Consider the following 25436-nt stretch of genomic DNA (forward strand, 5'->3'; position numbering starts at 1 on the left):
AATTTTATTTGTACCATTTATAATAATTTAGGTCTGAGACTGCAGTCATGGATTCACACAGGCATATCATGTGAACAGTATTTCATGAATTTCCAGTTAGTTGTGAGAAGTCTGTCTTCCCTGATTCTGAACAGTTTTTGATTAGAAAGTAACCCCCCTCCTCTCCTCCCATTTGTATTATATACTTATATAGGTTATTTAGATATTCTATTATATTATATATTTACATATTTGAGAAGCATATTACATTTTATTTAAACCTACTGATAGTGTAAGTTTAAATAAAATTTAAACTGAAATAAAATTTAAAATGAATTTGTTCATTATAATTCTGACAGGAAGCAGAAAGAGAGGGCATATTTCTCTGATATTGGCTTCTCTTTATTGGGTCCCACTGAAATCCAGAATCTTCTATGAGCTGATAGAGGAAGAAAATGAGAGCGAGAGGAGGACAGATGGAGGACAGTTAGTGAAGTGTAGAGGTTTAGTGAGGAACTGAAGCCATGAAGAGGATGAAAAATGGAAAGACGGCTGGCCCAGATGACATACCTGTGGAGGTATGGAAATGTCTTTGAGCAAGGCCAGTGGACTTTTTAACCAGACTGTTTAATGCAATCCTGTGTGTGAGGAAAACCAAATGATTTGGGCTTGTTTTGCCACCACAGGACCTGGGCACTTTGCACTTTCTCATGAGTTCTCTGTATAGTAAAATATCCTAGATTCAAAAGTCAGGCCATCTGTCAGGCAGCTGAAGACAGCTGAAATGGGGTCATCCAACAGGAAAATAATCCCAAACAGACAAACAGAGAAACAGCCATTCTACACCATGGCTGAAAAAGAAAAAAGTCAAGGTGCTACGATGGCCCAGCCATATCCAGACCTCTGCCTAGTTGAAATAATGTGGCACGTAAACAAATGTCCTCAAGCCTTAATGAACTGAAACAACACTGTAAAGAGTAGTAGTCTAGAAAAAGGAAATATTTTACTCATAATGGGGTACCTACTCAACATCATGTCATGCTTTCTAATGTTGAAAAACTGTTAAATACAACAGCAGTCCTCTATCCACCACAGCGCCTTTATAGTATAAGCTGCAACATTATCAGGTACACTGATTGAAGATGCTCAGATTTTTGCTAGGACTGACCAGAAGGGAGAAGATTAGAAATAAGCATATCAGAGGGACATCTGAGGCTGATTGGTTTGGAGACAAAGTTAGAGAAACAAGTGTGAGATGGTTTGTGCATGTGCAGAACTATATTGAAGAAAGGATGTTGAACATGGAGCTACATAGGTGAGTTCTGACCCTCTTTCGGGGTGCTCAAGTGACCCCAAATTTTATCAGAGCTTCCCTAAAAATAACTATTAATAGTATCAATAATAGCGCATTTTTGTATTATTTTCTAGAATGATCTTCAAATGTAATATTTATTCTTATAAAGTGTCTGCTTATTTTAATTTGGTCTCTAAATAGCATTGGCTAATGAAGCTTAAATCATCAGAGATTATTAGCTGGTTTTAGCCTTCTGGTCCAGTAGTCTGCTGGAATATCGGGAGTTGCCAACCAAGGAGCCGATGTGTGTTATTTTTTTAGTTTGTTAAAGAATTTCTGTTCCTCGTCTGATCGAATTGGGCTTCAGTGTTTGTTTGCTGTACCGCTCCAGATTCAGGTGACAGCAAGTGACAATGATCTTACCTGATCTTACCAGCAGTGTTGTAAAGGCTCACCTTTCAGCACATTCACTTCACCAGATGCACCTTGTTTCTTTTCCTCACCTTTGATTGGGTGTGGTGCTTGCTCTTAATTGCACTCACCAGTCACTCGTTATATAAGGACTGCACTCACCCACCCCTCACTCTTTCTTCACTCCCACATGGGGCGGCAGCTGAGAGATAGCAGTCCATGTGTGTCTTTCCTTTACCCATTATTCAATAAAACAACAAAACCTGCAAATGATTGATGACTGCTTATTCTCATTCTAATCGGATGAGCCCATGATGATGACTACTTAAACCCTGAACCTTCCTTCCTCCAAAACATGGTCCTCCGAGCCGGAGTAGTGTTAGTGTCATGGATTCAAAGCAGCCATTGACTGAAGGTTTGAGACGTTCCGGTCGTGAAAGGCAACCTCCTGCCCACCTGCAGCAGTATGACGTTCAGTACCCTGGGAGTATAAGTGCTAGATGTGATACAGAGAGTCAAACAGAATGCCAGCATAGTGATACAGACACACATGGGCTGCAGGATCCTGACGGAGAGTCAGAAAGTCAACCAGAGACATCCCCTGCTCCTTTACCCACCAGTCAAAATGAGATGATGAGGGAACTCCTGATGACGATGAGGGAGATTAGGCAACTCATGATTCAATTATCTCCTCCCCATTCTCGCAGTTCCTCCAGATCTTTAATTCACACTGTCTCATCTGATGAAAGCAAATCATCTGTATGCGGTTTACAAGTCATTCCCCAAACACATCAGCAACATGAGCAGCTCCTAGTGATTGATCCAGCAACATGTCAATCACCCTCTCAGCCCCCACAGGTTAGCCGTCACTCTGGTGCAGTTCCGGCTGCTAGCCCTCCTTTCCCTAATCCAACAATATTAGATGCTGCAGTTCCTTCAAGTGGTTTGCCTAGACCAGTTTTTCCTACACCAGATGAGACTCCTTTTAATTTCCTGGCCACACCACTGCAAGGTCCGCACCAGATTTCCTGTGTTCAACCTGCTGTTCCTCTAGATGAAGACCCCGCTCAACCTCTCATTTGCATTCCAGAACCAAGGCAGCACCCTCCTGTAAAGCAGCAACCAGCTACATCCAATGGCTTACATGAACAGAAACCTTTGGTACCTGTTACTGCTAGCTCGGGTCACTCCTCTAGCATTAGAACAATGTGTATAAGCTTGAGGATCCTTCTTTCCCAGACCTTACCAGTGAAGATGAAAGCCAGTATAGGCTGTTACGAATGGCCCTTACTAACCTTCTTGACCCTCATGAGACAGAGCACTTCAAATATCATGTCCTTCTCGATCATCTGAAAGTAGACCAAGCTAAATGGTTAGCTCTCGCCTTTTCCTATGCTCCTGACCCATACACTCAAGCCATCAAAGCCTTTAATGAGCGTTATGGGCAACCAAGACAGCTAGCATTGAAAGAGCTACGGAATATACTGGAGCTTCCTCCTATCAGAGAAGGTGATGGTCAGACTCTGGATAACTTTGCTCTTCGTGTGCAAGCTTTAGTTGGTTTGCTTAGCACTATGGGTAATCAAGGACGGACAGAACTAAATTGTGGCTCCCATGTCGATCGCCTACTTGAAAAGTTGCCTGCAGAGCATTCCAGTTGCTTCAAACAGCAAATTTACAGGGAACAAGGAGATATGATGTATGACTTACCTTTGTTCTCGTCCTGGTTGCAAATGGAGTGTAAGTGTCAACCAAGAAAGGACAGTCCTGTCTCATCCTTTAACCAGCCACGACCTGCCCGTAAGTACACCTCTCCACTCACAACAATATTACATGGGACAAATCCATCCTATCCTGTACAGGCAACACAACCCATCATAATAACTAAGGCAACATGTGCATATTGCTGCTCACCTGAACACCACATTAGCAAGTGCCCTGAGTTCATTAACAAGACAAAGGATGAGAAAATAAACTGGATAAAGAGAAACAAACGGTGTTGGCGTTGTGCTAGAACTCATCAGGCTGCAAAGTGTGATATGAGGAAAGCATGTGCCACCTGCATGGGAAGACATCTACAGAGCCTATGTGAGGTGAATCAGAGACCTAGAACTGAAGTTAATCCTGTAGTGAGGACACTGTACTTTGATAGACCTAGTGATTGTCCTAGTGTACTATTAAAGATTGTGAAAGTGCTCCTGCAAAATGGCAAAAGAACCCTGGAAACATATGCAGTACTTGATGATGGCTCCCAATGTACCATGCTTCTGGTGCGTCTGAGTGGTGTCCCAGAAACGATGTGGGCTTCATAGATAATTGGCAAACCTTCTGGAGGAAACCTGGTCTTGTTAGGAGAGACGGCATCCATCCACTTTGGTGGATAAAGAGTAACTGAAGGTTAAGCCAGGCACTTACACCTCCGCTCCGCTGCGTCTCAGCCACCATCGCTCTGGCAGCAACAGCACTAGAGCCAGAGTAGGGGAGAGGCGAGCTGGAACAAACCATTTTGGGGGTATCTATACTTTTGTTGTTAAAATGTTATGTCTCAACCATTTACTGTATGGTTTTCATATTTTTAGCAGTGTGTCACACAAGCAGCAAATATTGTCCAAAAAAAGTAAGAAATCTTTGGGGGTGCTTGGATTCATTTTGGGGGTGCCAAAATGCTTCAGCACCCCCCAAAGAAGCATTTTGGGAAGCACCCCCAAAAATGGGCTAAAATCGCCCCTGGTCTGTATTCAGTTTGGATATTACTGTAAACTGATATGGATCACTTTATGTCTTTATTCACTGTAATAATGTGTTTTCCTCACATTGATTGGTGATGATTTCACATAACTAAGCAGTATGCTGTACTGTTGTCGACTGTGGATCCCCCACTTACTCCTATAATAATTTTTATAAGATTATATTTTTTGTTATTTTCTAGTTTCTAGTTGAGTTAGGAGGATGTATTCAAAATAAATATATAAAAAATATAAAACAAAAATATAAAACAATTCTATTACAGTTTGCTCTGTGTACAGGTCTATGGAGTGGCAGCGTGATTTTTTAGTTTCTGTATTGAATAATACTATTTTAAGCGCTTGATGATTTGGTGGACTGCCTCTGTGTGATTAAGAGACTGAAATAATGCTGTGCATGTTTCTCACCTTATCTGTTTTGCCATAAATGAAGGAAGACCACAGAGGAGGGCATGCAGATGGTTGGTGTGACAGGAGAGACTGTAAGGGATAGGATGAGACAGACGAGGATGATCAGAGAAGAAGAAAAAGATCTCACAACCCATTCTTTTCGGATAGATGCTGCTATAAAATCGCGAGAGCTAGTCTACTGAGGAGAATTTGATGATTTTCAGACGCCACTACTATATCCAGAAGATGGCAGTAATGCCAACCCCACCGATGCTAGTCTCCACTAAACCCCAGAAGGGAAGAAGAACATTTTTTTTTCTTATGTGTTTGCTTAAAACCACGTGACCTGTGTGTAGTCGGACTGTAAAGATGGTTTCCTCCGTTGCCAAATCAAATCTGGCTCGACTGAGAAGTTTCTGTTTTTTAAATTCAGTGTTTCGCTTTAGGAGCCTCCTAAGGTTAACATGGCTACTTATTACTATTTGTTACTTGACGAGCCAGTCGCTGGCAGACGACGGGGACTTTATGGAGGAGTTTCTGAAGCGGGAATATTCTCTTGTGAAGCCTTACCGCGGTGAGTTTACTGTTAAACTAGAATTACGTTACCGCCAATGTTAGCTAACAAGTGTAACTAACATAAACGTTGACAGTAGACAGAAGACAGTTTGTCAGCGTAGAGTAGGCTTTGGCTTAAATTCGTTTTTTTTCTTGGATAGAAATGTGTGGCGGAGGATAATAATTAACTAAGAAGAACTTTGTGCCTCTGTCGTTACACATCCTGGGTAGCGTTACAGCAAGCGGGATAATAACTGTTGTTAACCCACCACTAACTATTGGCTAGTCCATAATGCTAATAAAGACTAGCCTACAGCTAGCTTTAATCAGCAGAGCAAACCCGTCTGATTACGGTGAGGACTGAACTCTAGCCACAAACAAAAATAAAATTCAGGGACTTAAGCCCGTAACGCTGTCCATTATGAAAGAGCAGTTTTTCATTGTCTCAACAAAGAGCAGTTTGAGTAACCTTCATGGCCACTTTTTATATTAGCGTAATTATAGTTCATTCAAAGTAATTAGAAACAAAAACTGATAACTAGAAAATGGGGGGTGGGGCTTATAAAGAACACGTCAGAACAGAGAACGATTTTTAAAAAAAAAACAGTTTTCGTTAATTAAAACTAAATCTAAAAAGTCATAACAATAATAAGGGAGATTTTTTTTTTTTTTTAATTTTTTTTTTTAAACGTACTGAAGCAATTTTGTGTGTACTGATGTTGACCACAGGTAATGAGTGTATTTAATGAAACTGTAACTAAGCTGCCTTAGTAGGGTTGTTGTACTGTTGGGCCACTATTGCACTTCATTGAAGTCTTTTGCAATACACTCCTGCCACTTTGCACAGGCATTTTATCGTGTGATATAATACAGTGTGCTTTTTATCCGTCTTTTTATTTATATTTCTTGCACAGCAGTCAGGTTAAGAACCCTCAATATCATTCATTATATATGTACAATGACAATAAAGGGCTATTGTGTTCTAATACCTATTTTGAACTTTTCAAGTCATACCCTGATAAAGACCCTTGATTTAAAGTAATACAAATAAGTACAGTACAGGAGCCAATGAAAAGGAAATGTTTGTATTCAGTAAAAAGTATACGTAAACTGAACGTTACAACAAAAGATGAAACACAACGTAAACAGTAAAAGCTGATGTCTAAGAAAAACAATAGTAAACTTTGGTGTGGCTTGCTGTGAATGCAGAAGTGTTACTGCTGTTGTTTTGCAGGCTTGGGTTTCTCTAGCTCCTCACAGTGGGATCTGATGGGCACTGCCATGGTGACGCCTGACCATGTGAGGCTAACCCCAGACCTGCAGAGCAGGCAGGGAGCTGTGTGGAGCCGAATTGTAAGTCAAATGGGACAGCCTGCATTATCAGGCTTGCAATATGCAATGCATTTGTTACCCAACAAACCACAATTTTACCTCATTTCCTGCTTTACACTAAAAACACTATATGGCTTTGGTTTAACAATGAATATTATGCAGCATTTTATGAATAACATACAAATGATACAAATCAGTCTGTTTCAAAAGGATGATATGTTACTCATATCTGATGACAAGTGCATGCTACACATTGCTGAGTGTAAGAATAAACTACTTTGCTTCATTGCTGTTGCTTTTCAGCCTTTGCTTCTGCAAGATTGGGAGCTGAGAGTACAATTTAAAATCCATGGCCAAGGGAAGAAGAACCTGAATGGTGATGGACTGGCCATCTGGTTAACCAGAGATCGCATGAAAAATGGTAGGTTAATGCTAAATGTGTTTCAGCATCATATTTACAATTTTATAATTGAATAGCCCTTAAAGTGAACAGTTTCTCCTAATGAGCTTGTCATTTCTTTCTCAGTCACATGATAAGATATCATTTTATTAGCACATCCTGTGCGCGGTGACTTGAGATACCAAGTAAAGCAAACAAAACAAACAGTCTCAATTTTCAGCTGCAGGAAACACTGCTTACAAAGCTTTACATGTTCATTCATTGTTTCAAAAACACATTTTAGTTACTTTTGTTTTGTTTTATTGTTTTTTTTTTTTTTAATCCAATGAGGTAGGTTACCTGTAGTATTACACGGCTCAAAAATTAAAGAAACAATTTTAGATTTAGACCATTAAGCCAATTAAACTGATGGGATAGTGATCCAATCCCTTCATCTAACCGGGGCCTTTTTGTGCGAGTTTGCATGGGTCCTTTCTAGGTACTTCAACTTTGTCCCACAGTCGACATGCAGTTAGTGGGGTTAGGTTAACTGGTGATTCTAAATTGTCCATATGTGTGAATGTGAGTGTGAATCGTTGTCTGTCTCTTTGTGTTAGCCCTGCATCAGATTGGCAACGTTTCCAGGATGTACCGTGCCTCTCATTCTCTCAGCACTGAGACAAAACAGGATTGGTTTTACAGGTGGACTAGTTGCCACACCCCCAATGATACGATAGTGAGCTTTGAGAGCACTTGGGTGGGATTAGGATAGTTAAATCGTTGCACGTGAAAATGTTTATTTTTTTTTTTTCATTAACTTCCTGCATGTACTAGTTTGTCTGATTACATTTTTTTTTTCTCCAAAGTGCTGAAAACACAAAGAAACTCTGTTGGAGAAAACTTGAGAATGAAATTTAGTCCCAAATTAAATGATATTAATTGCTATGTTTTAGCTTTATTATCTGGTATTCCTGTCTGTTTGCAGGCCCTGTATTTGGCAACATGAACCATTTCTCTGGACTTGGAATATTTGTGGACACTTACCCCAATGATGATAAGACCCATGATGTAAGTGACAGTCTGTAGCATCTTTTCTTTTCTTTTTCTTTTCTTTTTTTTAAGCCTTAGTTTAAATCAAGACCTTGTTGTCGTGTGGAAACCCACACAACATCCACACATCTTTTTGATGACCGAATTTCAGCCAATCTTTAGCTGTCTGAGAGATGGCTTCATAGTTGACTCCAGAATACTTTACGCAGTGTGCAGTTGACTCCATCACTGCAAAGGTGCCCGATTCCTGTGGCTGTAAAACAACCCAAATTAACACCTCTCTCCCACTTTGTACTTTGTTATGAGATCACTATTGCAAAATATATTTTGCAGTATTTATCGTTTACAAATGCAGTGGTCAAAGCGGTCTGCATGTCTAGGTACTTGATTTTCACCTTGATTTTCACTTCCATGGCCACAGGTAAAAATCAAGGTGAAAATCAAGTAAGTGAATACTTTTGGCCATATTGTGTATTATGGCTGTTTACGGGGCTGAAAAAGAAAATGGACGAGTACAAACTGCAAATTGTGTTGATAGCATTTTCCCGACAAAGACTGATAACACCTCAAATAGTTTTTATCATCTGGTGCAGTGCATCAGTTTTAGAAAAACTGTACAGTCCCAGACAGTTTCTCCTGTGCCATGTCATGCAGCAAAAATCAAAGAGTCACAGGGACATCATGAATGCAGCCACCTTACTTTATTGTGAAATACATGATGCCAGTAAGCGCAATTTAACATTTTAGATTTTAGCAGCTCATTTGACGTTAACAACTCTGTGGCCATAAACATTTCTCTCACACGGCACTTTCATGGTCGCACACTGAGCGTAGAGAGACAGTTAAACAGCTACAAAGTGTGTCATACTTGGACTATCACACGGTGCACATATCTGATTGCCTCGCTGCTCGTTTTGTCGAGACAGTGCAGTGCAGAGTTGGTGCTGTACATATGTTAATGGTCTTACCATCAGTCTTTTGATGTTATTATGTAAGTGGACCACAACAGAGTAAATGTCAATTTTATTCATGCTTATGTTTCTATATTCTATATTATAATAGAATTTGTTGAGGAAATGTACAGAATGTTTTTGTGTCTTGGTAATATGACTGGATACAAAAAGAGTTTCGGGAATCTGCAAAAAACCTCTGTCTACAATTTCAGAATAATGTTTGTCAAAGTAAAATGGCGGAGACTTTTAATAGCTCTAATCTACAGTACATAATATCATCAAGATTGATGCATGGTATGCATAATGTGTTTTTCATTTAAAAATGGCAATATGTGAGATGTATCCTGTTTTCCTTCTCTCACCCCAACCGGTCGCAGCAGATGGCCCCGCCCCTCCCTGAGCCTGGTTCTGCCGGAGGTTTCTTCCTGTTAAAAGGGAGTTTTTCCTTCCCACTGTCGCCAAAGTGCTTGCTCATAGGGGGTCATATGATTGTTGGGTTTTTCTCTGTATGTATTATTGTGCGATCTCCTGTACAATATAAAGCACCTTGAGGCGACTTCTGTTGTGATTTGGCGCTATATAAATAAAATTGAATTGAATTGAAATTGAATTAACAATCACTTTCAGTTACCACACAAGCAGACTTCAAGGATGTGAACTTTTTTTTCCTTTACTAAGAAAAGCTTTATGCAACATAACATCAAACTGTTCACTAGTGCTGTTTCATGTCTCTGTGAATTGAACTACCTGTGGAATGGTGTTTGTGGTTCCTGCTGATGAAGGTGTGACTCTGTCTTCTTCGCAGAGGACCTTCCCTTACATATCTGTGATGCTGGGGAATGGGACCCTGTCGTATGATCACGATCGTGACGGCCGGTCCACAGAGCTTGGAGGATGCACAGCTATGGCACGCAACTCGGTCTATGACAACTTTTTTCTCGTTAGATACTCCAAAAATCGACTGACGGTATGGCCCATTATCTGCAGGACCTGTTTCAGGGTGTCACTTGTCTTTAAAGGCGACATTCTTGTGTAATGAAATTAAAACTGAGTAGTACAATAAGGCATGAAAAGTAGAATGTTGATTGGTTTATTCAAACCATTTGTTCCTCTGCCCTTAGCTCATGGTGGATATAGATGGTAAGCAGGAATGGAGAGAATGTGCTGACATTACAGGAGTGCGCCTACCTACAGGCTACTTCTTAGGTGCCTCCTCTGCCACGGGAGACCTGTCAGGTATGAAATCTCTGAATAATGCTTTGACCACAGGACATATTACAAAGTGAAGCTATAAAAAAGATCTATAAAAAGATTGGATCATAAACGTGGCATCCAAACTAGATTAATTAAACATCGACTTCCTAACAGCTCAGGTTTTAAAATGAAGTCAGCTGTTGCTTAAGATGTTAATTACGGATGTGTTCTTCTAGATAACCATGACATCATCTCCATGAAGCTGTATGAGCTTACAGTCGAGCGGACTCCACAGGAAGTGGAAGAAGGGGAAGTAGTCGCAATCCCCAGAGTTGACAACATGGAGCAGTTTCAAGGTAAATGCAGCACGATCATCATCAACCTGAAGTCATCCTTCTCAGCACTGCACCGTATCAGCACCATTACTCAGGGCGGGGTTGCAGCTAGTGTGAAGTCTTGAGGGCCCAGTATTACCGGGCCCTACACCACCAATAGCATCATTGCACTCCCACTGGTTTTTATGCTCACCATAACGGCAGAGGTGGCCACTGCAGTATTCTCCTGAACTGCTTAAACAGAGATACAGAAGGCGAAGAAATCAAAATGAAGGTTTTGTTTTTCCCCCACAAAGTCTTGTCTTTTTAGATTGTTGCCATGTCTCCCTCTGTGTAATCTGTGCAGCTCTGAGCTTTAAAAAAAAAAGCATGATTGTACACTTGTATTCAACTGAACATTTTTTTTTGCATGCTGAGCACAAAGTTGATGTGACAGAGCAGAGTATAGTATAGTCTGCCACTATACTATACTATCCTACTTCCTGCAGTAAACATGACGATAAAAGGGTTAAGTAAATGGATGAGGCTGATACTGGCAGACATGAATCCAGTATGTGGGCACATCTCATATGTGTAGTATATGTAACTGATATTATTTGTTCATGTTTACAGCTGGGAGAACAGAGGGTTGAAACTTCAGCCATTTTTTTTCTTTTCTAATATTTTTTGCTTTTACTTTGCAGTGGAAGTGGAGGAGGAAGGGATGAGTGGAGTCCAGTTGTTCTTCACCATTCTCTTCACAGTCCTGGGCCTGATCGTGCTGGGAGTGGTAGGGCTGATAGTTTATGGGCGCTGGAAGGAAAACAAACGCAAACGCTTTTACTGAGGAAAGATCAGCCAGTCTGCAGAATGTGTTTTTAATGAACAAACATGCAAAGACTCAATGACACAAATCGAACAAACTGAACTTTAGTGGGTGTGAAGCCCAGAGCCATGAGAACAAATGAACACATGAGCTGTGGTGTAAAATATTTAAGATTTATGGAAGATAGATGAGATAAAGCTCTGCTTGCTGTAGTGAAGCAAAATCATTTTAAAAATATGTTCATCTAAACTTGAAGCATGGTGGGACTTTTTATCTGCACTAACTGAGGCACTGTTCCTACCAGCAGGAAGTAAGAAAAACAACAGAATGAGTTAATAAATCAGATGCTGAATTTGCTGACATTATGTTACACAGTTTGGGGTATCTCTGCGGACCTGAGCCAGCGCAGAGTGGGTAGATGTCATGGTAGCCAAGTTGGGCGCTTCTTTCATTGTCATTTAAATTATTTGTTGGCAATTCACTAACTTTACTAATAATCCTGTGTTTATCTTATTTTCTAAATACGTGACCCTTAAAATGCTTATTTGTACATAAACATTTTCCTTATGACTCTTCATGATATCTATGACTTACCTGCAACTTTCACATATCAAATCAGATGGGAGTGGGGCATGTTTGTTAGCTCGCCCACTATAGAAATGCTGTTTTGTAAGTAGCTAGCAGAGTGGCATAGATATGTCTCAGATGATTAATCAGACTTTTAAATTCTGAATGACAATGTTAGCTTCTATTAATCTTTTAAAAAGTTAGCTTAAAATGATTCGTCATAGATCAAGCAGACCTCTACAGAGGACCTGTTGGCAAGTGGTTGCTGCTGTTACTGGGTGAAATCATCACAAAGAAGTTGCACCAAAAACCACCTTTTGATCACTGTGGTTGGAGTATGCTAACATTCATCATTACTCTCTGACCTGTAGTGAAACTTTAGGAAGAAAAAGATGCAACACAAATCAAAGTAAAAGTTGTGCCGTTTGAAATGTTTTGGTTGCAAGAGCAAGCCACAATTTTTACTTTGAAGGCAAACGTTTCTAGTTTGTGTTGACCATTCAGGTTCACTTCTGCCTGACAAGTACTTTGTTTGTAGGCAATTTGGCATCCAGGCACAAGCTGCTGGTGACCTGCTAGCAACCAAAGTCTTTTTATGTAGCAGCATTATACCAACTTCACACTAGCAACCTCGAGCCATCACTTGCCAACCAGTCATGGAACACACACTTTTTGGTGGAGACTGGTGGTTACTCATCCCTCAGTCGATTTCACAGTGACTGCCAACAACTGCTCACAAGCAGTGGGAAAGTACACAATTAAGTGCCATATGGCCACTTAAAGGTGTTTTGTTTGTCTTTTTGTGTGGCTACCACAAAGGCCATTGTGAGTTTACTGATCCCTGGGCCGGCAGGGACTACTTGTTGTGAGATCAACTTTATGCCCAAAAACACCCCCTAATCAGGGCCTCATTCCCAATTGGTGATGTTTTAAGTAGTCATAAATTATCAGTTGCGTAACTAATGTAACATACAGCAACAGCTAGCTTAAATGTATACCTGAATTACAATAGTTAGAGCTATGTAGCATTATTCAGATGCACTTGATTTGTGTGACGATTCCCAAAAGATAAACAGCTGAATTTATATTTCCAACAGGTTTCACAGTAGACTATCAAAATATCCTTTTTATACATTATATTATAGAAGTAGGGTTAGGGTGCCCTAAGCCTCGTCTCATATAAACATTCAGTGAGGTCTGATTGTTTTTAATATTTGAAGAACTTCTATCTCCGTAGACTGTTATGCATTATAAGACCTGGCTAAGACCAAAACAATACAGTGGCTGCACTGAGAGCAACAACTTTTGTGGCATGCCCATCAATGAATGTGTGGGAGAGTAGTTCATCTTTGACTGTTGTTCTTTGTTCTCTTCAGCCAAAAATACACGACAATTACGGCTGACGGTAACGATTTAATTTCAGAGTAGATTTATTGAACAGACAGGTGCAGAACTTTCTTGCCTGGTTGATTCTACAGTTCATGCTACTGCACCCACTTTAAATCCCTCATGCACATGTCTCTGTGATGTGCAAGAGAGCACCACTCTAATTTGACTTTTAGCTGCTGTGAGACCAGTGAGCCTGTGAATCTTTTTATACTTTTTGCTGCACTGAAGAAAAAAAACTGGACTGTCCTTTTATTTGAGATAACTTTATACAGCAATCCAGCATTCATTCAACAAGTGAAAATATTTATATAGATATTGCTGATACATGAGCTCAATGCTATGCGTAAAAGAATAGAGTGGCGTTATCAGTGCTGAATAAAGTGCCTCACATAGACCGTCACAGGCAAACTCACTTTGATCCTCTATGCAGGTTTGAGCTCAACATTTATTTTCTGTTTGACGTCACTTCCATGGCTTCATCTACACTCTAACGTTACAAACAGGTCTCAGATATGATAAGCTGATTTAAGACTTTATCTGAGAACAGTTTGTCAGTGTCACTCTTTGTGGAGCACTGATGTTTTTAGTTCTTCCACCAACCCGTAAATTTGTAGCATTTGATGTTTTGCTCTGTACACACTGTTACATTAACAGCCATATGCTGGACCATGTAGTCATGTGACTTTGATTAAACTGATGACTCAAACCAAGAGGAAGAAAAAAAAAAAAATGATGTCAAGCTTTATTGTGTCTATGAAGAAACCTCGAGTGCTCAGTAAAACCGCAAATATCATGAAACTCTCCAGCATGGACATAGAGCTCACACCTCACTGGTTAAAGTAGCACTGATGTGCCATTCATTCGATAACCATGCACTGACAACAACTATTAGAGACAACTCAGTGAGCAAAGTGATGCAATCGTTTCAAAATTAAAAATAATAGATTTCACAGTATTATCATTATTGTGGTAAATGTGAATAGTCAGTATATAAAGACAACCAGCCAGTGTATCAATATTGGGGGCACAGCAAAACACAACAAAAATGTTAATTGTGATATTAAAAAAGCGCACTGTCAGTATCACATGATATCATCAATAATTGTGAGCCTGACAGATTTTAACAAGCTGATAATACTCGGGAGTAGCACAAATATGTAAGTGAAATAACTACACAAAACCAAGATTAGGGAAATCTCATTGTGTTTTGTGCCTGGGGAAAAAAAAACGTATACATATCAGCCTATATATTGGGGTATCAGATTTTGTTATCAATATTGATATTGGTAATAAAAGTCCTAAAAATTGGTCGTCTCTGACCACTTCTATGCACTTGTAATTTTACTTTTTTGTGCTTTGTCTCGTCTCGTCTTTGATAAAGTTATAGAAAAGTGCCATTCATATTGACATTGCAGATTAAAACTTTATAATAGATATCACAAGATTATTAATGGTTAAAATCTGTTAAAGTATATCAGGAAAATCAGTAGATATATCAATATTTGGGGTCACGACAGCATCAGTGAATGGATGATAATTGGGATATTTAAAAACAAGATCTTAATATTTTATGAGCAATAACATTTGTTTAAAAGAATTGTAATTCATGTCTTTGTTTGCTGTTGTGTAGTTATGGGTTCTCACCACTTCCATGTACTTGTAATTTGAGTTTAATAGCCTCACTTTTAATAGCTAACAGTTTAATAGCTTACCAAAAATACAGCACGCACTAGATAAAGCTATAGAAGAATTTTGCTACCAGCATTGATGCAGGTTTTTTTTTTTTTTTCAATTTTCAATTTTCAAAGACATTTCCCCAAAAAGCACTTCAGTGTTTGGTTTATTGGAGCTTTGTGGACAGTTTCATAGATTTTTGAAGCAATATCAATCAGTACTTCACTAATTAAAATCAGTTTCCAGCCCTTTAAAAAAAAAAAAAAAGCTACTGATTTTTTTTTTCTTTTCACTGTAGGTGATTCATTTTTGTGTCATTCAGCATGTGCTGTCACTGGGGGAATCAGCCATTTAGGGATTTATTTATTTTTTTTTAATAATAGTGTTCAGCATATTATCAAATTAAAGAAAAAGAAAGCTCAACCCTTGTCTGAAAAATGTGTGTAAATCTTGGTTGTGTATGATTATTTTTCTTCAATAAAGGTTTATGTTGATTTTTTTTTTTTTTGTTGTGGTGCTGTTTTTAGTTTTCTCTGCAAACATTTTTCATGTACAGTGCCTTGTATGTTCAAGAAATTGAACTATATCCAAATATGTTTAGTTGGTTTATAATCACTTAAACTAGTGGCCTATAAGGAAGTGGAGGATGAGGCTCGGGGTGTTCATTTACATGCAGTCTGCATCTTCACAGATGTCACGAGTCCTCCACACTGTATGTTTAAGGTTAAAAGTTTTATCAAGATTGTGTAAGAAGATGGAAGTTCCCAGGTGAACGTGAAGATGGAAGTGCTGAAATCTCTTAGGCCTGTGTTCTTTCTAATGGCCAGCGGGGAAGGATGGAAATGGTTTAAACCATTTAACCCTTCAAGTCATTTTAGTTAAGGCCTCAGCAAACACTGGTGAGCTTTTGTCTTCCTGAATACAACGTGACACAGTATTCAGTTTTACTTTTAGCCATGTACATTTTGGACAAGGTGACTTACAAGTATTGTAAAATCAAAAAAAAGTCATTTGTTCACATTTTTGAAATGATACTTGACATCCTGACTTATCAATCGGGAAATATTAGTTACACTAAAAACATAGTGGGCTACAAATAGAAGTCAAAATACCATAATGAATGTTTTAGGACAAAAAACTGAAAGTTTTAGGTCACAGTTTAGGATTTTTAACTTCTTTTTCTTTTTTCCCAAAACAAAGCAGCCAAGAAGGGAGACGTATCAGAACACCAGGTACTGTTCAATGCCAGGCTAATAACGTCCAGTGAAAGCATGGTGGGTTAATACCAGCAGTTGTGGTGTGTCGCCTTGAGGCGACTGTTGTTGTGATTTGGCGCTATATAAATAAAATGGAATTGAATTAGAACAGTGTGCTGGTACATTAATTGATTCTTAGACCAGTTAATAGATACTGTATAACATACTATAGATCCATAGCAGTATCATGCAAGATGATCACCTCACTGTCCCATCTGCTCACTGTACAAGTTTTCCAATCTCATTTATACTAATTTTATACTGGCTAGGAGTTGGGAAGTAATTCTGATCATTTATGTAACATCTTATTATTTATTGTTGAAGTCAACTGAATAAGTCCACAGAGAGAAGTAAATGTCATCAAGCGCACAAGCCACCTGATTGCAGACTGTAAACAAAGAATCTGCTACAATGGATTTCATCGATCTCCTACCTGGAAAATCCAATTTTAGCCTCCGACTAATTGCATTTCTGCAGTGAAGCAAAGTAGTAGCATGATGCCATTGATTTTCCTCTAAGCAAAAAATGAATCCAAAAATTCAGAAGTCATTGATGAAAATCTGCTTCACCTGAGACTGTGATATGGTTAGTGTTTTTAAAAGTAAATTTAACTGTCTTTCAACAGTTTTGTTATTTTTTCAAAATGTCTTTTATTATAGACCTCTCTCTTGCCAGGTGTGAATGCCCTCCTCTTTAATGTTGTTACTAAAAATACTGGGTAGAAACACCCAGTATGTCAACTGCCCTTCCACACCCTTTTAGCTAGTTTTCCTTCCTCCTTACTGTTAGTTAACCCTGGCAATGTTAGAAGCAACGCTGGGACACTGCTCACACACGTCTGTCACAGAGATATTGCTGGATACAGATTAGTCAAGGTAAGTCCTTAGATTATTCAATTGGTTTCTTATCTCAACCACAAAATTAGTGTCTGAATTTATCATTTCATTTGAATTTATTTACATGTTTGTAATAAATTAGGAACAATATATGGAAATTTGGTTACAAGTGAAGGTTTTGGTATTTGTGTTGTGCTGTGAGCTGTTTTCACACAATCACATTTAGATACAAACTTGCAACAAATGGTTAATGTGGGAGATAAGAGCAGATAACAATGATTAACAGGAGTCTGAATAGAGCACAGGTGTCCATTGTGACTTAAGGGTCAGTGTTGTCACATCAAACAAAAATGTACTGTAAACAGTAACTGTCTATAGCAGTATTATGTCTCAGACATTTAAGCCCATTAGTGAGACTAATCTAAAGTGTCATTTTGTTTTGTTTTTTTAATAAATGTGACAAACTCTGACAGAGGAAGATTATCAGTAAGGATGACTAGCGCCTGTGTGAACTGCCTGAAATCTCTGGTGACAGCTCTGCACTTCCTCTGCTGGGTAGGTACGGTGGGGTAAGAGACCCACGCAGACTACACAAAACATGGGTTGTCTTGTAACTGTGCATTACCAGTTTCAGTCAGATGACATAGCACACTTACAGTATATATACACATTTATACATACACATTATGGTAAATAGTTATAGATAGATAGTAGTTGCCTACCTTGTCCAACTAAATGGGGGAGCGTTGTGTCAGGAAGGGCATTTGCAGTAAAATCTGTGCCACATCAACATGCATATCCATCTGCTGTGACCAGCCCTTGGGAAATAAGGGAGCAGCTTTAACTACCTTCTACTTGTAAATGTGGTGCCACAGTTCCTGAACACTGAGCATTCATTTGCAATTGTTATCAGTCAGCATCACCATTTCATTTCCACAGGCATGCACTTGATTACATTTGACCACAAGAGGGTGTTAAAGTACCATTTTACGCTCCGATCCAACTCTCAAAATTTCTACTTGTGATGGACATAGAGTGGTCCCTCGTTTATCGCGAAAGTTATGTTCTAAAAATAACCCGCGATGGGTGAAAGTATCTAACTTTATTTATTTATTTTTTTACAATTATTATAGATGTTTTATGGCTGTAAAACCCCTTACTACACACTTTATACACTTTTCTCCGGCAGGCTCGAACATTTCCACACTTTTCTCTATAGTAAAGCGCTATACAAATGCAGGCCATTTACCATTTACCATTTATGTGCAATGTTAATCTAAACAAAAACTAAACAAACAAAAAAAAAAGTAGAAGTAAAAATACATTTTTCTCGGCTATGCAAAGACATATAAATTAGTATACTGAATACAAGCAGCTTAAATTGTACAGTGTCAAATATCTCCTTAGCTACTTCCATAAATCAGTTGTTAGTCTTCTTATTCGTCTTTACAACATGTTCAGTGTTTTATGGTGGGTCTCGGGACCCTCTCCTAGAAAACTTTGGGCACCAAACACAGCATTTCATGTCTTGTAAATTTTTATGCACCATTTTGTTTAGTTTATAATGGAAATGACTTTCTGTATATAAAGCAAATCAAAAATAAGGCTCTAGGCAACAATTCATAAATAAATAGAAATAAATACAATGCTGTGAAAAGTGTATCATTATCCTAGTTGCACATATAGTGTTTACTTCATTCTAGATGTGTCAGTGTGTCACAAGTTGACGATTCTGTCTAACATCAGATGTCTGCTGTTTTTATTTGGGAGAGTAAATGTACGCAATTTCTCTGCTCACAAATTAAAATCTAAACTTTCTTGATTTTGGGTGTAAATTCAGTTTTAGTCCATATAGGCTAACCCACATAGACTCAAATTCAGAATAATAATGTGACGTGTCTCTTGTCCTATTTATGTGTGTTTTTGTGTTCGTTTGCTATGGTGAAGCTAAGCAATGCCTTTGTGGTGGCCTTTGGTGAATTCATGATGATACACTCCAGGTTTGCCTCTCTAGTCACCACCTTCTGGCCAATCTACCCTGCCAACACTCTGGTGGTCACTGGTACCATCGCCACCTGTGTGTGCTACTTGGGAGTGGTTGGAGGCATGAGGGAGAGCCGCTGCATGCTCATAAGCGTGAGTATGAAGCAGTGACTCAATTTCACCCAGAGATTTTTAATGAGTTACTATAAAATAATAATAAATTAGCATAACTATGCTTTTAATGAGCTTTGCATTTAGTTTGAATGAATGCAAATACAGTACACTGAAATTAGCTGAGAAGATGCAAATGTAGTCATGTGGTGTCCCATTTTCACCCACACAGTTTTATGTCCTGCTGTCCTTCCTAATATCTGTGGAGCTGGCCATGGCCTGTGTGTTTTTTGTCTACAACAGAGAGGTAGGACAGTCACTATCTACATGCATATGTGTATACATATAGCAGGTTATTTAAAGGTTTCTATTAGAAGTACACCAATCATTTTTTTCCAGTTGTGATACCAAAACCAGAAAAAAAGAATCCAAATCCAAATCCAATTTATTTATATAGCACATTTAAAAACAAAAGGTTTGTCCAAAGTGCTGTTCAGAAACAAAAGGGTAAAACACAAGATAAAACCACTGACACTCACATAAAAACATAATAAAACACATAAAAAAACATATCAACTCACGCCAGTCTGAACGCTATCGAAAAAAGGTGTGTTTTCAAAAGCGTTTTAAAAACAGGAAACGAAGATGCCTGTCTAATATTTAAAGGCAACGTATTCTAAAGTTTGGGGGCGATAATTGAAAAGACTCGTTCTCCTCTACGTTTGAGCCTTGATTTTGGGACAACCAACAGCAGCTGGTCAGCTGATCTGAGGGTCCGTGAAGGAATATAAGGCTGAAGTAAAGGTATGGGGGAGCGAGACCATTATGCATTTATAAACCAGGACTTTGAAATTAATTCTGTCATGAACAGGAAGCCAATGAAGAGAAGACAGGATAGGTGTTACATGTTCATGCCTGTGGGTACTTGTCAAGAGGCAGGCAGCAGCATTTTGAACGAGCTGAAGACGAGCAAGAGATCCTTGGCTGACTCCAACATAAAGTGCATTACAGTAGTCAAGCCGTGTTGAAATAAAGGAATGTATTACCTTCTCCATGTCACGTCTTGACAAAACTGGCTTCAGCTTTGCTATTTGCCTCAGCTGGAAAAAGCTTTTTTGCAACACCGAACTAATATGTTTGTTCAATCTAAAATCTGAGTCCATAATGACTCCCAAGTTTGTCACATGCTGCTTGATAAAAGACCCTAGCCAACCACAATTTACGAGCGGGTTGCATGAAATATTATTAGGTCTAAATACAATCACCTCCGTTTTACTCTCATTGAAACTCAAAAAGTTCAGAGCCATCCAAGTTTTGACATCTTCAAGGCAGTTCAAAAGGATTTGGATGGAGCCTCGGCCATTTGGTGCTAAAGGCAAATAAATTTGGCAGTCGTCAGCGTAGCAGTGAAAGGATATTTCGTGTTTTCTAAAAATAGACCCCAAAGGGAGCAGGTATAATGAAAAAAGAAGAGGGCCAAGGATTGAGCCCTGGGGCACCCCACAAGAAAGGGGGGCTGAAGTGGACTCAAAATTTTCAACTTTAACACTAAACGTTCTGCCACTCAAATATGAACGCAGCCAATCCAGTGCTGCACCTTTGATGCCAACCAGGTGTTCCAAACGAGAGATAAGAATATTGTGGTCAACAGTGTCAAACGCTGCAGTAAGATCTAAAAGCACAAGTATCATGGAACTTCCACAATCAGTAGCTAAAAAGATATCGTTAAAAACACGTAAAAGTGCTGTTTCAGTGGAGTGTAGATGTTTAAAACCAGACTGAAAAAGTTCCATGATACCATTAGCATCTAAAAACGTATTCAGTTGGGTAAAAACTATTTTTTCCAATAACTTTGAAAGGAATGGAAGTCTTGAAATAGGTCTAAAATTTGAGCAAACTAAAGGGTCAAGGCCAGGTTTTTTTTAATAAAGGGCTTACAATTGCATGTTTAAAACCATCAGGAACCACACTGGAAGTAATACTGCTATTTATAATAGCAAGGACTGAGGTTCCAATTGAAGGGGAAACCTCTGATTACTTTATGTGTAACACAATATTGGGTTTGATATTTTGACAAAATTTGTAGCATAAAATGTATCAAATAATGGCAACAGGACCATAATAAAGAAAATGTATGCACTTTATTCACCTTTATAAGCTGTCTAGCTTGTCTCATGCTGCTATCAACTTCACATGGCCTATTGAGTGGTTGGTTTTTGTCCCATGATGATTACCCCTCTAATGCCAAGTTACCATGATGCCCACATCCAGTGCTGAAGTCACAACTAGGTGTGAATTCTATTATGTTCAGTCTCATAAATGTCTTAGAGTGCTGTTACACTACGAGCCAGATTCAATCATTCACACACTTGTAAGCTCTTTTAAAAAAAAATCTATTTGGTACATATTTACATGCCAGTGAAGCATAAGGAGCAGTTTTGGGTTTGCAGACTGGAGAAGCCGTTGATAAAACCACCTGTGCTACATAATCTGAACCACCTATTCTACTTATGGTCACATAATGTTACCCTAAGTGGAACAAAAGCTTCCCGGCAAGTATTAAGAGAAACAAATGAAAGAAGCTGATAGGGTGACTTAGCCGTGTCAGCTCACTTCACCACATTTGTAGTTAAGCAAAAAGCACAATATACAAAAAGACAAGCTGTTAGCATTGCATTCATGACAAACTGCTGACCCTAAGTGCTGTTAGCTTCCTCCAGCTCTTCTGCTAGCAACCAGTCCACTGCTGCTACTTACAGTGTAGTAAACAGGACAACATGGAACTGGACTGAATTAAAGTCCTATCCAAAGCAAATATTGCCACAGGGTCTTCAGGTTTGGTCAAGTATTTTGCATAATTTATTTAAAAATAACTTTAATTTCAACAGCCACCAAAACATAAAAACTGTATGCTTAAAGTTGGAAATGGAAAAAAATAAAGTTTTAAGGTTTACTAATTCAAAACAAGGGTATACTTCTATTATCGTCTTTACTGTTGTGGAATGTTGTATACGTAGTTTCTATGTAGATGGACATATTAATTTAACCAAGGAGTTATGTTCATTCTCCAGACTTACAGCATATGTTCTCCCATTTTTTGACTTTTTTGATTGTTTGGTTTGATTTGGTTCTGGTATTTATCCTCACTTGTGCCTAAACAGAATTTTAAACTGTTTTTTTTTTTATGTCCAGTGGGCACCAGTATAATTTTGTTCTTTATCTTCCTTTCTGTCATGCAGATTGGCACCTACTTTGAGAAAGACCTGATGTACAGCTTGGAGATCTACAAGCTATCAGGTCCAGGAGAAAATCAGACACTGAAAGATGACTTTGATGCTGTCCAGTATCTGGTAAATGATAAGCTGCTTTCCTCTGTCAGATTAATCATGCATGTCCTGCCCCACCATTTAAAGCTAAACACTGAACCATCAAACTCAGAAACAGGCTCATTGGCTTTTACTGAAGTAGAAACTTGTAGCATTAAATGTAATACTATGAATTTTTATACAGCTTTTGTTTATATTGAGTCAAAGAATAAATATATGGAACTGGGTATAAACAGAATAAGTTCATTTTAATAAGTAATCATTTTATGCCTTTGCCTGCTCAGATAACAGAATCGTTCCCTTCACTGAAGCCGAGTGTTGTGTTTTGTACAGTTTAAGTGCTGTGGAGTCCACGGTGTGGCTGACTGGGGGGGAAACGTTCCAATATCCTGTTGTACTCTGGACCCTTGTAACGTCGCTGATCAGCCCAACTGGCAAGAGGTTAGTTTACATTATCAAACCATAAAACACTGTTTTTAAAAGACTTTATTTTTATTAGGGTGAACACACGTTTAACAAAGAACGTAGCAGAAAAAGGGATGTGTGAAAAGAGATTTTCAAAGTAGACAGAAGGACAGGTGAAATAGCAATTTAAGCAGTGGTTGTTCCAGAAAAAAAGGTAACACAGGACTTTCATGGGACGATAAAAACAATTTCCATTTTGAATATACAATAAGAATTTTGGAATGTTGCTTTCAGATAAATTACAGCATATTAATTCATCAATAACAATGCCAAACTTTAACCAATATAGTTTGTGTTTGTTTAAAGCTATATGCCAATTTCAGATCATCTCTCTGTAATGATAATGCTTAAACACATCTCACATGAATTTGACCAACATTCAGTTGTGGTACAAACTGAAAAAATCTACAGTCATTCATTTCATCTAATAAAATTGTTTTTATGATCTGGTTAATTTGGTTTCTCTTTAATGTTTCACTGATAATAATGTTTTAATTATGCCACAGGGTCTTTTAATCTTTATCTTTATTTAGAAGACTTTATCATTGTGGAGGAATTCCAGCACACTCTACTTTGTGTTAATGTTGCTGGTTGGCTCAAAATGCAATTGTGAAGAAATTCATGAAGTCATTACTTGTTCAGGTGAAAAAATGCTTGGCTTAACTGAGCTCTGACTCTGTCAGTCTGGCTAACATGTGGGAAAAAAAACTTAATTTCCTCAGTCAGTGATGAGTAAAATGTGCTAGCTTTGTGGGGAGTTTTTTTTTTTTCGTATAGAGAAATAAACTGGTTTCAGGGTAAATCATGTAAATTAGTGACACTCTATTTCCTTTGTAGCTTATGGGTTATTTGTTTTAAGGTGCACGTTTCTGAGTTATACCAGGGAATCGTGCATCTCAGAGGAGTTATAGTATCCAGGATCAAGCATAAATGATTAAATAGATATCAGTACACGTGTGTGGTATCAATTATCAATGTTGTGCCACAGTTTTCCATTTTGGACTCTGTGTTATGCGCTACCTACACCAGTAAGACTCAACAATAAAACCACTGACAGCATAAATGAATAAGATCAATTATTGTATGACAATGCATTGATCTGGTGGGAAACCTTGGCTCCTGACATTCATTAGAACACTTTGTCATGCACCGCTCATTTAAACATACAAAGCATTTTTCCCCTTTTTCTCTTCTTGTGCTTGAGGTATAATTGCATGTATGCTTAGTATCGTAATGTGTATGAGTAAAGGATAAACTTAAAAATGTTGCCTTTCAGGGTTGTGTTGGGAAACTGCAGGACTGGTTTGCCAGAAACTACCTAAGCACAGCGGCAGGAGTGGTCTCCATGTTTATCTTACAGGTACAGTTTCTCCTCATTACAGCTGCCAGTTAGGAATGCAGCAGGTGTTGTCCACTAGTGGAAACCTTAACATCCATCAGATCAGCGATTCCTGTAGAGTTAGGGTTGTTTTATTAATTAATTAATTTATTTATTTTTAGGGTAAACTCAAACTAATGCTGGTTAATGAGGCTAATGAGATTTTAACAGAATATTGTTAACTTTTTTCTCTGCTCTTCTTTGTTTACAGTTTCTTTGCATGTCTATCACCCTCCCTCTCTTTTGCTGCTTTGCTGTACATGGACAGGGTTACTGAAAAAGGTCCAGAGGAACTGTACCTGCAATTCACAGATACTTTCCACATGTCAAGATGATGCTTTTCCCTATTTCAGCTTTTTATTAATCTGTTCTGAACACCGAAAAGCCTGCTGTTATTTCCATCTGTCAAAAAGGGAGCCAGTTGATTATCCCCATTAAGGATGTCATATGAGGTGACAGATCATTAAATGTGATACGGAGACATGTAATTGGATAAAAAGTGATGACATGATTATGTTAGCACTATTCTAACCCTGTAGGATGTTAGAATAGTGCTAAGATATTTTCTCCCAGTGAGTGCTGGGTGTTCACCACTTCACTGTATGTTAGACTTGATCTGTATCTGTAACCTGGTGTGCTGTGGTAATAAAGAAATCACAGTTGTCTCAGTTTTAAGTTGTGAAGTGTTTTAATTTTTTGTGATTTCTTTGTTTAATCATGTTTATGTGTTTTCTGGTTTAGCTGATCCAGCTAAGTCATCCTGTGAATTTTCCAGTATTTCTTGAAAAGAGGGGCAGTTAAACTTGTATATGGTCCCTTGATGTGTTTAATAAAATAATATATATGCTGATTGTGATTTATGGTGGGGGTTTTTTTGTGTCCGTTTGTCTTATCAGCCAGTACACTTTCTAAGAGATGAGTCAGAATGCAAGCCCAACCCACAGATCTCTGGTATTTTTAGGATGTTCTTGTTTGGTAGGGCGCAACTATTGGCCCCAAATTATCTTAAAGACCTCATGGTACCATATCA

General features: G+C 38.5%; 2 protein-coding genes across 2 annotated transcripts; both read left to right on the forward strand.

Annotated features, from left to right (window-relative positions):
• The first annotated feature begins 4884 nt into the window (after positions 1-4884).
• On the forward strand, positions 4885-15551 carry LOC116316350 (VIP36-like protein). Its single transcript, XM_031734903.2, has 8 exons — positions 4885-5392; positions 6608-6726; positions 7009-7126; positions 8070-8152; positions 9893-10054; positions 10209-10323; positions 10518-10637; positions 11300-15551. The coding sequence occupies exons 1-8, from the start codon at positions 5188-5190 to the stop codon at positions 11440-11442; spliced, it is 1065 nt and encodes a 354-aa protein (XP_031590763.1). The 5' UTR covers positions 4885-5187; the 3' UTR covers positions 11443-15551.
• Positions 15552-16969: 1418 nt separating this feature from the next.
• Positions 16970-25074, forward strand: LOC116316362 (leukocyte surface antigen CD53-like). The gene is made up of 8 exons (XM_031734920.2): positions 16970-17182; positions 17617-17698; positions 19091-19279; positions 19470-19544; positions 22477-22587; positions 22897-23004; positions 24305-24388; positions 24618-25074. Exons 2-8 carry the CDS (start codon positions 17636-17638, stop codon positions 24681-24683), a joined length of 696 nt encoding a protein of 231 aa, XP_031590780.1. The 5' UTR covers positions 16970-17182; positions 17617-17635; the 3' UTR covers positions 24684-25074.
• The last annotated feature ends 362 nt before the right edge of the window (positions 25075-25436 follow it).

This window comes from Oreochromis aureus, linkage group 12 (genome assembly GCF_013358895.1).
Source record: "Oreochromis aureus strain Israel breed Guangdong linkage group 12, ZZ_aureus, whole genome shotgun sequence".
Classification (NCBI taxonomy): domain Eukaryota; kingdom Metazoa; phylum Chordata; class Actinopteri; order Cichliformes; family Cichlidae; genus Oreochromis; species Oreochromis aureus.

Coding starts and splice junctions, on each gene's coding strand:
- LOC116316350 (XM_031734903.2), top strand. CDS start 5,188: ATGGTTTCCTCCGTTGCCAAATCAAATCTGGCTCGACTGAGAAGTTTC. Junction 10,055..10,208: donor ACTCCAAAAATCGACTGACG/GTATGGCCCATT, acceptor CTCTGCCCTTAG/CTCATGGTGGATATAGATGG. Junction 10,324..10,517: donor TGCCACGGGAGACCTGTCAG/GTATGAAATCTC, acceptor GTGTTCTTCTAG/ATAACCATGACATCATCTCC.
- LOC116316362 (XM_031734920.2), top strand. CDS start 17,636: ATGACTAGCGCCTGTGTGAACTGCCTGAAATCTCTGGTGACAGCTCTG. Junction 17,699..19,090: donor CTCTGCACTTCCTCTGCTGG/GTAGGTACGGTG, acceptor GCTATGGTGAAG/CTAAGCAATGCCTTTGTGGT. Junction 19,545..22,476: donor TTTTTGTCTACAACAGAGAG/GTAGGACAGTCA, acceptor TCTGTCATGCAG/ATTGGCACCTACTTTGAGAA.